This window comes from Oncorhynchus clarkii, chromosome 26, assembly GCF_045791955.1.
Source record: "Oncorhynchus clarkii lewisi isolate Uvic-CL-2024 chromosome 26, UVic_Ocla_1.0, whole genome shotgun sequence".
NCBI classification, from domain to species: Eukaryota; Metazoa; Chordata; class Actinopteri; order Salmoniformes; family Salmonidae; genus Oncorhynchus; species Oncorhynchus clarkii.
Window position 1 is genome coordinate 28,480,637 of NC_092172.1, and position 14,600 is coordinate 28,495,236.

Below are 14,600 nucleotides of genomic sequence, written 5' to 3' on the forward strand. Positions count from 1 at the left end.
AGGACTGTCACACTACATATGACTATGCCTTTCTGTAGCCTACTAGCACACAATTTGTAATCAGTAAATTAATAGTTTATAAATAGGTGTAGTTCTAAAACGTTTTTTTCTCAAGTACACTTCATACTGTACATTTGTATTCAGGTCCTTGTTGAGCCGTTCTGAGGGCCCTTACATACAGTACCTCTGTGGTCAATGTAAATGCCATATTTGACTAACAGGTGACATCTTGTGGATGGATGAAGGTCTGAAAAACGCTTTGTTGTGGTTTTTATTATTGAGCAGAGCATGTCATCATGCAGCCACAGTATGTATGCCTTTGCACTTTGAGATATGACTTTGTTTATTTCATACAAATGAACACAACAATTTCACCCCAATTGCTAAACTGTGAAAATAAACCTCAATAACTTCTTATTCTTCTATGGGTATTTCTGTGTTTTCTTTTCTTTAGGCCCTGTCTATTGAATGCCACCCTAATCTTGTAAAGTTGCTTAAATTATACATTTTGTAATTCAACAGCATTTATTTCAGTCAATCAACAGAAATATAGGTTGTATTTAAAATGGTGTTTGTTCTTCACTGGTTGTCGTTGTGGCAACAGGTCACAAATCTTGCTGCTGTGATGGCACACTGTTTTCGAATTCTTTGTGTGTCAGTGAAATCTGAGGGAAATATGTGTCTCTAATATGGTCATACATTTGGAGGTCAGGAAGTGCAGCTCAGTTTCCAACTCATTTTGTGTGCACATGCCTGTCTTCTCTTGAGAGGTCTGCCTCCGGCGGCCTTTCTCAATAGCAATTCTATGCTCCGTGAGTCTGTACAGTGGGCATAGTCAAAGATTTCCTTAATTTTAGGTCAGTCAAAGTGGTCAGTTATTCTGCCACGGTGTACTCTGTTTAGGCTCAAATCGCATTCTAGTTTGCTCTGTTATTTTGTAAATTATTTCCAATGTGTCAAGTAATTTTATTTGTGGTTACACCCCACCACTGCTCACCAGGCAAAAGGTTACAATCCCACGTAAACCCAGTGCAGTAGGTGGGGCCTAAAAGTAATCGGAGGCAGAGTGCCAGATCACTCTCGTCCTTACTCTACCGTTGTTGTGAACGATGTTATCGCAACATTCGGAGAGCGAACAGAATTAGCAAGATTCGAATCGAGGAAGTGGGGTGATTGCAGAACTACTGTGCAATTCTAAAGCTTCTTGACGCCATACCGCGACCCGAGCGAGAAGAATGACTCCCCGGAGAGTGTTCGCGCTACCCAGGCAGCAATCCCTGTTTCTTCCGGCCGTCCTTAATCCTTTTGTGCAGGAGGTGAAATTGGCAAAGGCTGACATTATTAAAGTGAGTATAAAATGTAAAATAAATCGATTAACTCATTCATTTATCGGTCACGGAACTGGGGTTGGTATTCAAACGTAAACAGTTTTACTCCACTACCCACCGATGAGCGCAGCCGGGTGGTTGTCCTCTATAGCTCCTCGGCTGTGTGTGTGTCTGGTGGTGCGTGACTATAGCATACAGTACAGGTACATAGCTAATCTAAACCTATGAAACCCTGACAATCCTTTTGTAATGCCTTGTTATTGTGTAACACAAACAATGGAGGCATTTGTGTACCCTTCTAGAAATTCCTCCAACCACGTGAATTTCTAGAATGAAAAGTCTATAACATATCCCTTGGTCAATGGTTGTATCGTTGCGTATTATATATGTTGGTTAGGAAATGTGTGTTTTAAAATGGCTCTTTAAAGTCCTTTCAGTGGCATGAATCAGTAACCTTAACACGTTGTAGATCTGTAAAAAAACAAACAAAAAAAACTGGTGTGTGATATTTTTTTCTCTCTTTTTGCAGTGTGTATTCCGGGGAATCATCCTGGTACCTATCCGTGCCATCTTCCTGACTCTGGTTCTCATGGTAACATGGCCTGTTGCTGTCATAACAACATTCTTGCACCCGCTCAAAGGAGCAGTGGCACCCATGACCGGATGGAGACGGTAAATATACTGCAAAACACCATCCTGTGCCACTACTGGTCTGTATGTATAACTATATTTCAACTATGCATCCACTATGAGTACTTTAGTCATTAGTTCCAGAGGATGTACAGAGCATTGTTGTTTATGACTTAAGTAGTTAGGCCTATTTGCAGTAACACGGTAACAGAGTTTTGAGAAAGGAAAGAAGATGAGCTAGCTGGTGTTTTGGACAATACAGACAATATCTAATGAAGACAGCTTCAGCTACACAGGACGAGCTGATGTAGGCTACAGTCCTTAACAGCTTGACAGTTAGTTTTTAGTTGAGGATGAACAAGAGTTAAACTAGTGTGAAATTACGTAGTTGTTACTCCTCCCTCCTTCCTGCGTTTCTCAATGTGTGAAAATCCCACAGCTCTTGATGTGTAGGGGCACTTCCACATTAACAGTACTGCACAAACAGCACAAACCATCATTATTTTACCAAATGTTGCATGTGCACTGTGTTTTTGTTAAATTTTCTGCTGAAATTGTTCAAAGTAGTCATTGTGCATATAGTTCTGTGGTTTGTTTAAAGTGAAAATATGTATATTTTTGGGCAACGGTCCAAATTCACATAGAAATATGAGTTATAGATCTATCATTCTACATGAAAGCAAGTATAGGAATCGGTAAATCTGTTCTGTGTGCACTATTTCTATGTTTCCCGTTAATTTTTGTTTTTGAGTGTTTTACTTTCGGTTTTGTACACCAGTTTCAAACAGATGAAAACTATTATTTTGATTATGGAAACTATATTTCACAGAGGTTTCGATGGTACAATTACTCTCTACACTATACTAGCTTATTTTGTCACATAAACTGAAATTAGGCTAGCTATTCGTTTTAGCAACCAGGAAATGGCGTAGAGATTCCTGCATAGTGCAACTTTAACTTTGCAGTCTTTGTTGTTGCTTGACCTAGATTTTAAAGTGAAAAATCTGTCTCAGCATCACTCTGTTACCATGGAATTGCCCCTATACATCAAGAGCTGTGGGATTTTCACACATTGAGAAATGCAGGAAGGACGAAGGAGTAACAACTATGCAATTTCACACTAATTCTTGTTCATCCTCAACTAAAAATGAACTGTCAAGCTGTTAAAAGGAATGTAGCCTACATCAGCCCTTTCTGTGTGTTTATTTATTTGTTTTTATTTAACAAAACAAGTCAGCTAAGAGCAGATTCTTATTTAAAATGATGGCCTACCGAGAGGCAAAAGGCCTCCTGCGGGGACAGGGGCTGGGATATAAAATACAAAAGTAGGACAAAACACATCACGAGAAGAGAGACACTACATAAAGAGAGACCTAAGACGGCAACACATGCAGCATGGTAGTAACACATGACAACAACACGATAGCGACACAACATGGCAGCAGCACGACATGGTAGCAGCACAAACATGGTACAAACATAATTAGGCGCAGAAAACAGCACAAAGGGAAAAAGGTGGAGACAACAATACATGATGCAAAGCAGACACAAGTGTCAGTAAATGATTGAGTCTTTGAATGTAGAGATGGAGATAAAACTGTCCAGTTTGAGTGTAGCTGAAGCAGTCTTCATTAGATCTTGTCTGTATCGAACTAAACACTATCTACCTCTTCTTCTTTATTTCCTCAGAACGGAAGGGGGTCGTAGAGATATGTTGCATGAGGCCTAAAGCAACACATGATAAATAAATGTGTTCTTCTGTGACTCAAAAGCAGCCCACTTCCCTCTCTCTTTGATTGTATGTGATGATATGACCACAGCTACATGCAGCTGCTGGTTGTTTATCGCTCGTGTTCAGGTCTGTTTTATTTGATAGTTGATAACACTAACTAGCTGATGAACATGTAGCACCAACTTAGTACAGTACTACTGACCATCAAAAGGCTAAGTTGAGGTCCTGACAACACACAGATCTATGTTGACTGTAATATTGGTCCATTCAGATGTAGGCTATATGTATCCATGTTCAGTGTCTCTAGGTGAATATTCCTGACAGTGTACAACTGTTAGTTTAATCTGTATAGTTTCATGCTAAATCTCTGTTGATGTTTGACTCTCTGGTTCCCCAGGTTCATGTGTCGGCGTGTGATGGCGTTCCTGGGGAGGTCCTACTACTTCTTCATGGGCTTCAGGGTGGTGGTGAAGGGCCAGCAGGTGAGCAGTGCAGAGGCCCCCATTCTGGTTGTGGCCCCACACTCCACCTTCTTTGATGGCATTGTGTGCATCGTAGCAGGCCTGCCCTCCACTGTGTCCCGCACTGAGAACCTCGCCACTCCTATATTCGGCAGTGAGTGTTGTTTCTTTCTGTTGTTTTTTAGTAGAGGGATTTTTTGTTTTAGAGTGTGTGTTTGTGAGTCAGCAGTAAGTGTATGTTTGTGAGTCAGCACTAAGTGTGTGTGTGGGTCTGTCAATGGTAAGTGTGTGTGGGTCTGTCAACGATAAGTGTGTGTGGGTCTGTCAGCGATAAGTGTGTGTATTTGTGCTGATTCTGTTTGCAGATTTAATATCCGTTAGTGTTTATCTGATGTGTGTGTTTCCTCTCTCCAGGGTTACAGGCCTCCAGCCTCTAATGGTGTGTGTTAGTGCTGAGCGATTAACTGACATTTTTAAACAACTAATTGACCAACAGTGGTTCAATTATTTAATTTCCATTAAAAAAAATACATTTATTCTGTGAGCTCAATGCGTACATTGCACACATTCTCGTACATTCTCTAGAGATAAATCAGATCCAGCCTGAACTGTGTGATGATGTAGTTTCCAACAGGTCAATATTATACATAATATAATATTATTTTTTAAATAATATTTTATTAAAGTAATGTGAATAAATGATGGTTAATAAGTGATAAGCAGTAATGTGCAGTCACTACCATCATGGGACTTTTATGAATTGTTTTAACAGCATTCAACCCACATAATGCTTAGTGCATTTAATCTTTAAAAAAGAATCGTATTCGAAACACTAAAAAACACTAATTGCTCAGCACTAGTGTGTGAGTTTATCTGATGTGTCTTTCCTTTCTCCATCCAGGGTTTGTGCGGTGTCTCCAGCCGGTGCTGGTCTCCAGACAGGACCCAGACTCCCGTAAGAACACCATTATGGAGATAGACAGCAGAGCCAAGTCTGGAGGCCGCTGGCCACAGGTCTGTGGCATGCATAAACAAACACACAGTCTTGAATAACCTTGTGGGGACACACAATTCAGTCCCATTCAAAATCATATTTTCCCTAACCCCTAACACTAATTCTGACCTTAACCCTAAACCCCCCATAAATACCATTTGATCTTGTGGGGCCTAACCAACTGGGGTCCATTTTTTATTTTTTTGGTTACTATTCATTCCCCACAAGTATTGTTAAACACATACACATACACACACACACATACACAGCCATTTGACATGTTTTATCATAATTTATCATGTCTCGTCTAGCTTGTCAACTTCCTCTCACGTGGCCTCCCGGGTGGCGCAGTGGTTAAGGTTGTACAACTGTGCCATCAGAGTCCCTGGGTTCGCGCCCAGGCTCTGTCGTAACCGGCCGCGACCGGGAGGTCCGTGGGGCGACGCACAATTGGCCTAGCGTCGTCCGGGTTAGGGAGGGCTTGGTCAGTAGGAATGTCCTTGTCTCATCGCGCACCAGCGACTCCTGTGGCGTGCCGGGCGTAGTGCGCGCTAACCAAGGTTGCCAGGTGCACGGCCTCCGTCACATTGGTGCGGCTGGCTTCTGGGTTGGATGCGCGCTGTGTTAAGAAGCAGTGCGGCTGGTTGGGTTGTGTATCGGATGACATTCAACCTTCGTCTCTCCTGAGCCCGTACGGGAGTTGTAGCAATGAGACAAGATAGTAGCTACAACAATTGGATACCACGAAATTGGGGAGAAAAAGGGGTAAAAAAAAAAAAAAAACTTCTCACGTGACATATCCTTCGAACACAATTTCTGCGGCTTCTTCTTTGTGACAGAAATTCTGCTTCATTCAGCATAGAATGAAACACTGGACTAGATCCATCTACATTGTCAGTGGTGGTAACCTAGTGGTTAGAGCATTGGGCCAGTAACCGAAAGGTTGCTGGATCAAATCAGCGAGCTGACAAGGTAAAAATCTGTCGTTCTGCCACTGAGCAAGGCAGTTAACCCAGTGTTCCCTGGGCAACTCTGATTCAGAGGGATTAGGTTAAATGCTTGTTCAGTTGTACAACTGAAATGTTTCCTAAAAGAAACATTTAGTTATTTATGTTCCAGATCCTGGTCTTCCCTGAGGGGACTTGTACAAATCGCTCATGTCTCATCACTTTCAAACAAGGTAGGTTGAACTTCCATGTTTGTTTTTAAATAGGAGTAGAAACACCTTTGTGTGGATCCAAGGTATCAACTTATACCAAACAGTTGATAGGGTATGAAAATCATGTGGGACCCTACAATGTCCATGTTGTATTCCCACTTAACAGGCTGGTTGTCATTTGTTTATAGTGGAGACAGACAGTGTGCTGGGAGAGACACACAGTTCCATCCACACTAGTGGTGTCATTTACTTAATGCAAATTCACTCGTAAACTAATGGCAGAGATAGGGCCATCATACGGTTGCAGAATGGTGTTCATTTAGCTTCTTTCTGGGGTGCTTGTGTAACCGGTGTGAAATGACTAGCTAGTTAGCTGTGCACGCCAGTAGAGTTTCAATCAGTGACTTCACCTGCTCTGAGACCTTGAAGTAGTTGTTTCCTTTGCTCTGCAAGGGCTGTGGCTTTTGTGGAGCGAAAGGTAATGATGCCTCGAGAGTGACTGTAGTCGATGTGTGCAGAGGGTTCCTGGTTCAAGCCCAGGCTGGGGTGAGGAGCGGGACGGAAGTAACACTGTTACAATTATTTTGACACAACACCTCTTCATTTACTCCCAGTATGCTACATGCTATCTGCCTCATTGTGTGGTCAGTCACCTGATGCACACTCAATGGGCATCTCCAGAGTGAAGGGGCCTGAGTGAATCCATTACTTCCTGAAACAGAACAGTAGCCATAGCGACATGGAATAGATTGCACGATGTGATAATTAACTTCAGAAGGAAATGACTGACTGATCATCTTCACTCAATACCAAGAACTAGGCTATTCGGATCTGAGGGAATTATACAGTAGCAATTGCTATGGTTCAATCCTAAAGCTGTAAACCTGAGAATGCATCTAATAATCAATGCAAATAACAGCATACAAGACCATCAATTACACTCTATGGCATGTTACAGTTTTTGCATAGACATTTGCATCTAACTGAATTACTTTGTTCTACTACAGTGCCAAAAGCCAAACCAACAAACCTAATACTAGTGGCTTCCTTACAGTACTGATTGGTATATTGATCAGGGTTAGATGAATCCAGCTTCCAGGTCTTGTTATTGGTTGGATGTGTACTGTGGGTAAATGAGTTGTCATCGGCTGCACTCTGTCCAATTAGTAGGCTGTCTGTGCTCCTGTGTTTGCACATATAGGTTGTGTGTGTGTGTGTGCTCATTAAGTTAGAATAGTAGTCAGTGCTGGAGGTCAGTAGGGTCTCACTCTGTCCCTCTCTCCCTGTCAGGTGCCTTCGTCCCTGGGGTCCCGGTGCAGCCTGTGGTCATGAGATATCCCAACAGACTGGACACTGTGACTTGGACTTGGCAAGGCTTCAGCTCGTAAGTCTGCAGTGCACTCAGTGGATTACAATCATCAGTGTTGCCTCAACGCTTCAACGCTACATTTCCCCTGTTGTTTTCTGTACAGTGTCTCATATTGCAACTATGTTCCTGTGACTTCTCCTCATGGGCCATAGTTAGGCCTCAAACTCTGGGAATAGAGATTTTCACTGTTGGGCGATGAATTGTTTTTCAGTTTAGTGGGCTTACATTTCAATCTTGTATGGGATTACCGTTATGCCCTTTGAATAGAGGTGATGATGATTTGTGGTGATGTTCTTTCAGGAGAACCCTGCTGCTTCTCACTCTGTCTCAGCTCTACACCAATGTAGAGATAGAGGTTAGTATTAACACACTACACAGGAATACTTACTTAGAAAGCCAAGAGATAATGACTTCATAACACGTTCATTAACAGTACCTATGTGTTATGTATGGCTTGTGAATGTATTATAAAGACCTTATCTAGGTAGCCCTCTAGTTAGCCTGTACTTCCTGGTTAGTCCCTGTTTTGACCTTTGCCCTCTCCTCCAGTTTCTTCCTCCAGTTACCCCTACTGAGGAGGAAAAGAAAAGACCTGTGCTGTTCGCCAGGACAGTACGAAATGTTATGGCCCAGTAAGTGTGTGTGTGAATGGTATTACAGCATTTAATAATATCTTCCTTATGTATATTCTTACCCATCTCTTCAATTCTATCCCTATGTGTGTGCAGAGCCCTGGGTGTGCCAGTGACGGACCACACATATGAGGACTGTAGGCTGATGATTTCGGCTGGGGAGCTCACCCTGCCAATGGAGGCTGGTCTAGTGGAGTTCACTAAGATCAGCCAAAAACTTGAGTAAGACTGGCTCCTCTACCGCTCTAATACTGTTCTATTGCCACTGTGGCAACACACTATGTACTGTTATGTACTGTTGTGTCACCCACTGGCAAGCTCCACACTGAAGTAACACTGCCTTACACAATACTGCTTTATTTGGCCAACTGCTACATCGGCAATTGGTAATAGTTGGACACACACAGACCTACACTCTCTTCCGCCCCTGAGTAAGTCCTTGTGTCCTGCCCTCCTCCTTTCCTCCCCGGTCCCCCTCAGCCTGAAGTGGGACAACGTGAAGAAGGAGCTAGAGGGCTTTGCAGCTGTGGCCTGCTCCTGTAAAGGAGGCCGCATCACCATCCAGGAGTTCGCCAGCTTCCTCAAGCTGCCCATAAGCCCCGCCCTGCAGGAGCTGTTTGCTCTATTTGACAGGGTGAGAGCCAGTCACATCTAGTTCGGTTCAATCTCTCTTCTAGGCTTTCCTAGGTTGTGTTGGACTGGTGCAAGCTTGGCTGGAGGAAGTCTACACCATATTTCTTACAACATTCCTTTGAAATCCACAATGGGAAGTGTATGACTACACTATTCTTTCGAAGCGTAGAGAATCAGACCACAGCCAATTCTGTCTGTTCTCTCCAACCTGTGACTGGATGGGCTAAGTAACCGAGGATTTAGTATGCTGTCCCCCACTGCTTTGTTCATAGAGAGGGTAAACAAACTGTCTGAAGAAATAAAGGAACCATTGTTCATCTTGGAAAAACATACTGTATTTGTAGAGTATTGTCGTCCACTGGATGCAATGTGTAGTCTGGCTTTGTTAACTGATACGTACCTGTCACTCTGTCTCTCTAGGATGGAGATGGCACCATTGACTTCAGAGAGTATGTCATCGGTGTAACCATCTTATGTCGGCCAGCTAACACCGAAGAGGTCCTCCGCACAGCTTTCCAGGTTCGGCCAAAAAAACCCTGCTTGTTGCGAATGTTGCCGTGTCACATTTAGCTGTACAACACATGACATTGGGGCGTTGGAACATAGCTGACGCAGAATGTGTCTACCCAAGGTTTGGAAGCAATCGAGGAGCACTCAGTGGCTATGATAAAGTCAAATACGTGGGGGGTGGGGTACTGTATTTTGTGGTTGTCTGAGGGGAACATGAAGTAGGTTTGAAAGCCACACGGTCATAAGAGCAGTCTCGATTTCAATAATCAAGCCTATGTGTTGTCATTACTTAACTAATTGTCTCCCTCTCCTCTCAGCTGTTTGACACCGATGAGGACCAAAGAATCACTCATGAAGAGTTCTCCTCCATGCTTCGCTCTGCTCTAGGCGTGTGTGACCTCAACGTCTCCAAACTCTTTAAGGAGATAGATACAGACAGCTCTGAATTCATCACTTTCTGTAAGTGGACCCTTGTGAAGGTCAAAGGTTATCTGAAGTGGAGGACTCCAGCATGAACTAAAGGCAGCTGGCCGGGTTGAGCCTTGGATCTCTCCATTCTAGAAATATAGAAAGAGAAATACTATATGGATTTGAAAGTGGGATATTAATATTTGTATAGTTTTTGTTATCCTTTAGTTTTAATTCCCATAGGAAATTAACACTACTTTCACCAAAAGTAGCCCATTTTAAACAACAACTTGGTGGAATTTTGTTTGAATTTTTATGATGTAACAGAATTGCTTCTTTAGTCACTGATCCTCTCTGAAACTGAATTCCAGTTTTGTGAGCATTGATAATATACCAGATATTCTACTGTAAGTTCTGATTTGATCCTCTGTCTCTCCATTTCCCTCTCCAGCCGAGTTCCAGGCGTTTGCCCTGAACCACCCAGAGTATGCCAAGCTGTTCACCACCTATCTGGAGCTCCAGCGGTACCAGGCCCTCCAGGGGGTGGAGTCAGAATTCTCCTCCACCAATCACGTCTCCTCTGAGGACAACCAGGAAGAGAGCATCTCTGACAAGAAGGACGACTAAGTCTGAGGCAGAGACTGTCGATGTGTTTGAGAGCATTACCATACATTTTGTTCAGTAGCTGATCACGGACTGAGCAAACTGACTGATCTACTGTTAATTATAGTTATTTAAGATCCAAGGTGATTTGTTGATCAAGTCTGCAGTTGTCGATCTAGATCATGTACAGAGACTGAACTCTTTTTGAGCTCTCAGTTGAATACACAGAGAGACGAACTACTGAGTCTGATGAACCACAACAGGATCTTTTCTATTGCACTGATTTTAGAGAACTGGAACCTCATTTTGACCTCATAGGAAATAGTATGATGTATGTTTAAATTAATGTTGCTTTTTTGCGAAAATAAATATATTTTTTGCTAAAATTCTTTCTATGATTTTTTTAGTGCCTTAAAAAGATTTGTAAGCGATGTTTGTAAGAGCTATTGTTTGTGTTTCTGTACAGATGGGGTGGAATCATAGACCTCCAAGTATATTTTTTCAGATCCTTGTTTATGGCAGTAATGTGGTCATAGGAAGGTTGAACATTATATGGATATCCACTTAATCCTAACGCTTTTAGGAAGTTGCTCATAGCAATGTTGAACTTTTTGCCAATGTTTTTTATAGATTCCCCTGCTGATTTTGATTTAAGGCATCCCATTGTTTTGTCATAGTTTTGCCTCTTCAGATGAAAACTACCTAGTGCCAGCCCATAATGTATGTAAATGACCTGGATACCCTTCTGAGATGACTGTATCCTGTACTCTTTAATGTGTCTACCTGTTCTGTTTTCTACAGAGTTTCCTTGAAGATAACTGGAAAGGCTGCCAAACGTTGCTTTTGTATGAGTTGAAAGTCTTTAATGTATGACTGGATTGCAGGAAACGTCATTAATACCCGCTTTTTCTAATGATATTAACCCAATCTGGCAACCCAGCAAAGGAACAATAATACAAGCTATAAGGATACATGCTGTGCTTTACAGTTTTTCCACTGCTCAGGGACACACACTGTAAGTAGTGCTGCTGTATAATTAGCTAAAGGTTTTGCTCTGCATCTGTTTCTATTTGCATTTCCATTGAAGAGTGATGTTGCTGAGGCAGCAGTGGAACCTTATGGCTTTAGCCAAACTAAAGCCCAAGCATCTATTGAAAAATAAGGCAATTTGTGAGCAAAAAGGCAAGTGTGCCTTGTAATACAACAGTGTATTCCAAGGGGGTATGTATGGTTTCAAGTTAACTAGCGTGCATTGTTATTTATTTAGCAGAGTGCGTTGTTGCAATTCTGTTAATTTTTGTGAACACAGCAAACTTTTTGCAATAAAATCCAGTACAATTTTAACTCTTCGATGACTTGTATTTTATAGCTTTTAAACTTCTGTAATTAGTCTTTTTGCTTTCAACTGTCTTGTTCTAATTATGTGTATTCTCCCTGTTAGTGTGCTTACTTGTTTGTATGTAAATGTATGGTTGTTTGACTCAGTTGATTCGAGCTTGGCATGAGAAACTCCAAGGTTGGGGGTTCAATTCCTGTAGGGATCACATACTATACCTGTGTGCACGCACTTTACTGTAAATCCCTTTGTATAAAAAGTGTCTGCTGGATGGCATATATACTAAACAAAAATATAAACACAACATGGAACAATTTTAAAGATTTTACTGAGTTACAGTTCATATAAGGAAATCAGTCAATTTAAATAAATGTATTAGGCCCTAATCTGTGGATTCCACATGACTGGGCAGGGGTGCAGCCATGGGTGGGCCTGTGAGGGCATAGGGCCAGAATTGGAGGTCCTGGGCTGGCGTGGTTACACGTGGTCTGCAGTGAGGCCGGTTGGACATACTACCAAATGATCTAAAACGACATTGAACGACATTGCCTTTGGTAGAGAAATTAACATTCAATTCTCTGATGGCAGCCCTGGTGGCAGTCAGCATGCCAAATGAACTCTCCCTCAAAACTTGAGACATCTGTGGCATTGTGTTTTGTGACAAAACTACACATTTTAAAGTGGCCTTTTATTGTCCCCAGCACAAGGTACACCTGTGTAATGATCATGTTCTTTAATCAGTTTATTGATATGCCACATCTGTCAGGTGTAAAGGAAAAAATGCTCAATAACAGGGATGTAAACAAATTTGTGCACAAAATTTGAGAAAAATATGGAACATTTCTGCAATTTTTTTTGTCACCTCATTAAACATGGGACCAACACTTTACATGCTGCATTTGTATTTCTGTTCAGTGGTTTATCTGCATGTTCTGTTCTGTAACCCACCACCAGGTGACAGAAGTCATCCACTTGACCAGCGTCATCCCTCTCTCCAAGGGAAGAGGATAGGAGTTGAACAAGCCAATTGGAAGCTGGGGATGATTACATTTCTTATTGTATGATGGCCACGGAATGATTGTGGCTATAATTTAGATTCATGTCAGCAGAAGTGGTGCAGTGCACATCTACAAAATGCTTGCTTTTAGCTTTTGTTACTTGATTCTTTCTTACTACATTCTGTAACGGGTTTTCTTGGTGTGATGTAGAGGCGGACCAAAACGCAGCGTGGTTGTTATTCATTGTTCTTTAATAAAGAAACGATGCATGAATAAACTAACAAAACAACAAACGTGAGAAAACCTAAACCAGTCCTATCTGGTGCAGAAACAGGAACAATCACCCACAAAACCCAACACCAAACAGGCTACCTAAATATGGTTCCCAATCAGAGACAATGACTAACACCTGCCTCTGATTGAGAACCATATCAGGCCAAACATAGAACTAGACAAACTAGACATGTAACATAGAATGCCCACTCAGATCACACCCTGACCAACCAAAACATAGAAACATACAAAGCAAACTATGGTCAGGGTGTGACACATTCATTGTAAACTGGGAGACAAATACAACTTTTTAACCCCATGGTGGAGATAGTGATGTATGTATCACACAATTGCTGCGTTTACACAGGCAGCCCAGCTAATATTTTTGTCACTAATTGTTATTTTGAGCAATCAGATCAGCACTGATGTATTTATTTATCCTTTTTTTAACTAGGCAGGTCAGTTAATAACAAATTATTATTTTACAATGACAGCCTAACCTTGCCAAACCCTCCCCTAATCCGGACGACGCCGGACAATTGTGCGCCCGCTATGGGAATCAGAGTCTGTAGTGACGCCTCTAGCACTGAGATGCAATGCCTTAGACCGCTGCACCACTCAGGAGCCCAAAGGGGAGCTGATGTGAAAAGATCTGATGTGATTGGTCAACAGATCAATTGGTAAAAAAAAAGTTATCTGAATTGGGCTGGCTGTGTAGACGCAGCCAAACTGGCACAACATCTTTTCACTGGCATCTATTTACCAACATGCATTTTAGTTAACTATTTCAATTTCATTTTTACTTGTGTCCAGATTACCACAATAAATACATAACTGAGAGTTTTGGCCTATTGGATAGCTATGATGTTGATACCATTGATACCTTATTAATTGCTCTTCTTTTCCCACAGTCAGGGACATTAGTTAGCTCTGTGTAGTTTGTTTTTTACTCTCTTCTTTTCCCACAGTCAGGGGCATTAGTTAGCTCTGTGTAGTTTGTTTTTTTACTCTCTTCTTTTCCCACAGTCAGGGGCATTAGTTAGCTCTGTGTAGTTTGTTTTTTTACTCTCTTCGTTTCCCACAGTCAGGGGCATTAGTTAGCTCTGTGTAGTTTGTTTTTTTACTCTCTTCTTTCTGTGTAAGTCTCTTAGTTGACTATGAACCAAAAAAATACTTTTCTGAAGAATTGTCCCTCAGAAAAGAAGGGGATTTAAATGAATGGGATTTAAACCTAACCGCAGCAGAAATCTAATATCTAATAGTTTATGAAAGAAAAGTATAGCATTGATTACCATTCTCTAAGATCTGTCCGAAGGAGGATAAAGTCTATCCAATTACCTTTGGCTGCCACCATCGTTAGCTTGTTTTACTGAGATGCCAAACACAGGGAAAATGGCTGCCATGCAGTGAGACGGTCCTAATTAGAGGCTGCTGGCTGGGTATGCTAATACCTCCAATGTAAAACCTCTATTAGGGTAATACCTCTCCTCTCAACTAAAGCTGTTTTACCAATCTCTTCTGTGGGATTTTTAAG

The 14,600-nt window shown here is 41.8% G+C and overlaps 1 protein-coding gene across 1 annotated transcript; it reads left to right on the forward strand.

The window, feature by feature from the left end:
• The first annotated feature begins 1,031 nt into the window (after positions 1–1,031).
• On the forward strand, positions 1,032–11,803 carry LOC139384971 (lysophosphatidylcholine acyltransferase 2-like). The gene is made up of 13 exons (XM_071129929.1): positions 1,032–1,346; positions 1,858–2,000; positions 4,088–4,305; positions 5,053–5,165; positions 6,265–6,325; positions 7,595–7,688; positions 7,974–8,028; positions 8,223–8,305; positions 8,402–8,527; positions 8,786–8,939; positions 9,359–9,457; positions 9,766–9,907; positions 10,308–11,803. The coding sequence occupies exons 1-13, from the start codon at positions 1,236–1,238 to the stop codon at positions 10,481–10,483; spliced, it is 1,575 nt and encodes a 524-aa protein (XP_070986030.1). The 5' UTR covers positions 1,032–1,235; the 3' UTR covers positions 10,484–11,803.
• The last annotated feature ends 2,797 nt before the right edge of the window (positions 11,804–14,600 follow it).

Excerpts from the sequence above, each read along its gene's own strand:
- LOC139384971 (XM_071129929.1), top strand. The coding sequence starts at position 1,236 with ATGACTCCCCGGAGAGTGTTCGCGCTACCCAGGCAGCAATCCCTGTTT. Across the intron at positions 2,001-4,087 it reads CCCATGACCGGATGGAGACG|GTTCATGTGTCGGCGTGTGA; the intron begins GTAAATATACTG and ends CTGGTTCCCCAG. Across the intron at positions 5,166-6,264 it reads CTGGAGGCCGCTGGCCACAG|ATCCTGGTCTTCCCTGAGGG; the intron begins GTCTGTGGCATG and ends TTTATGTTCCAG.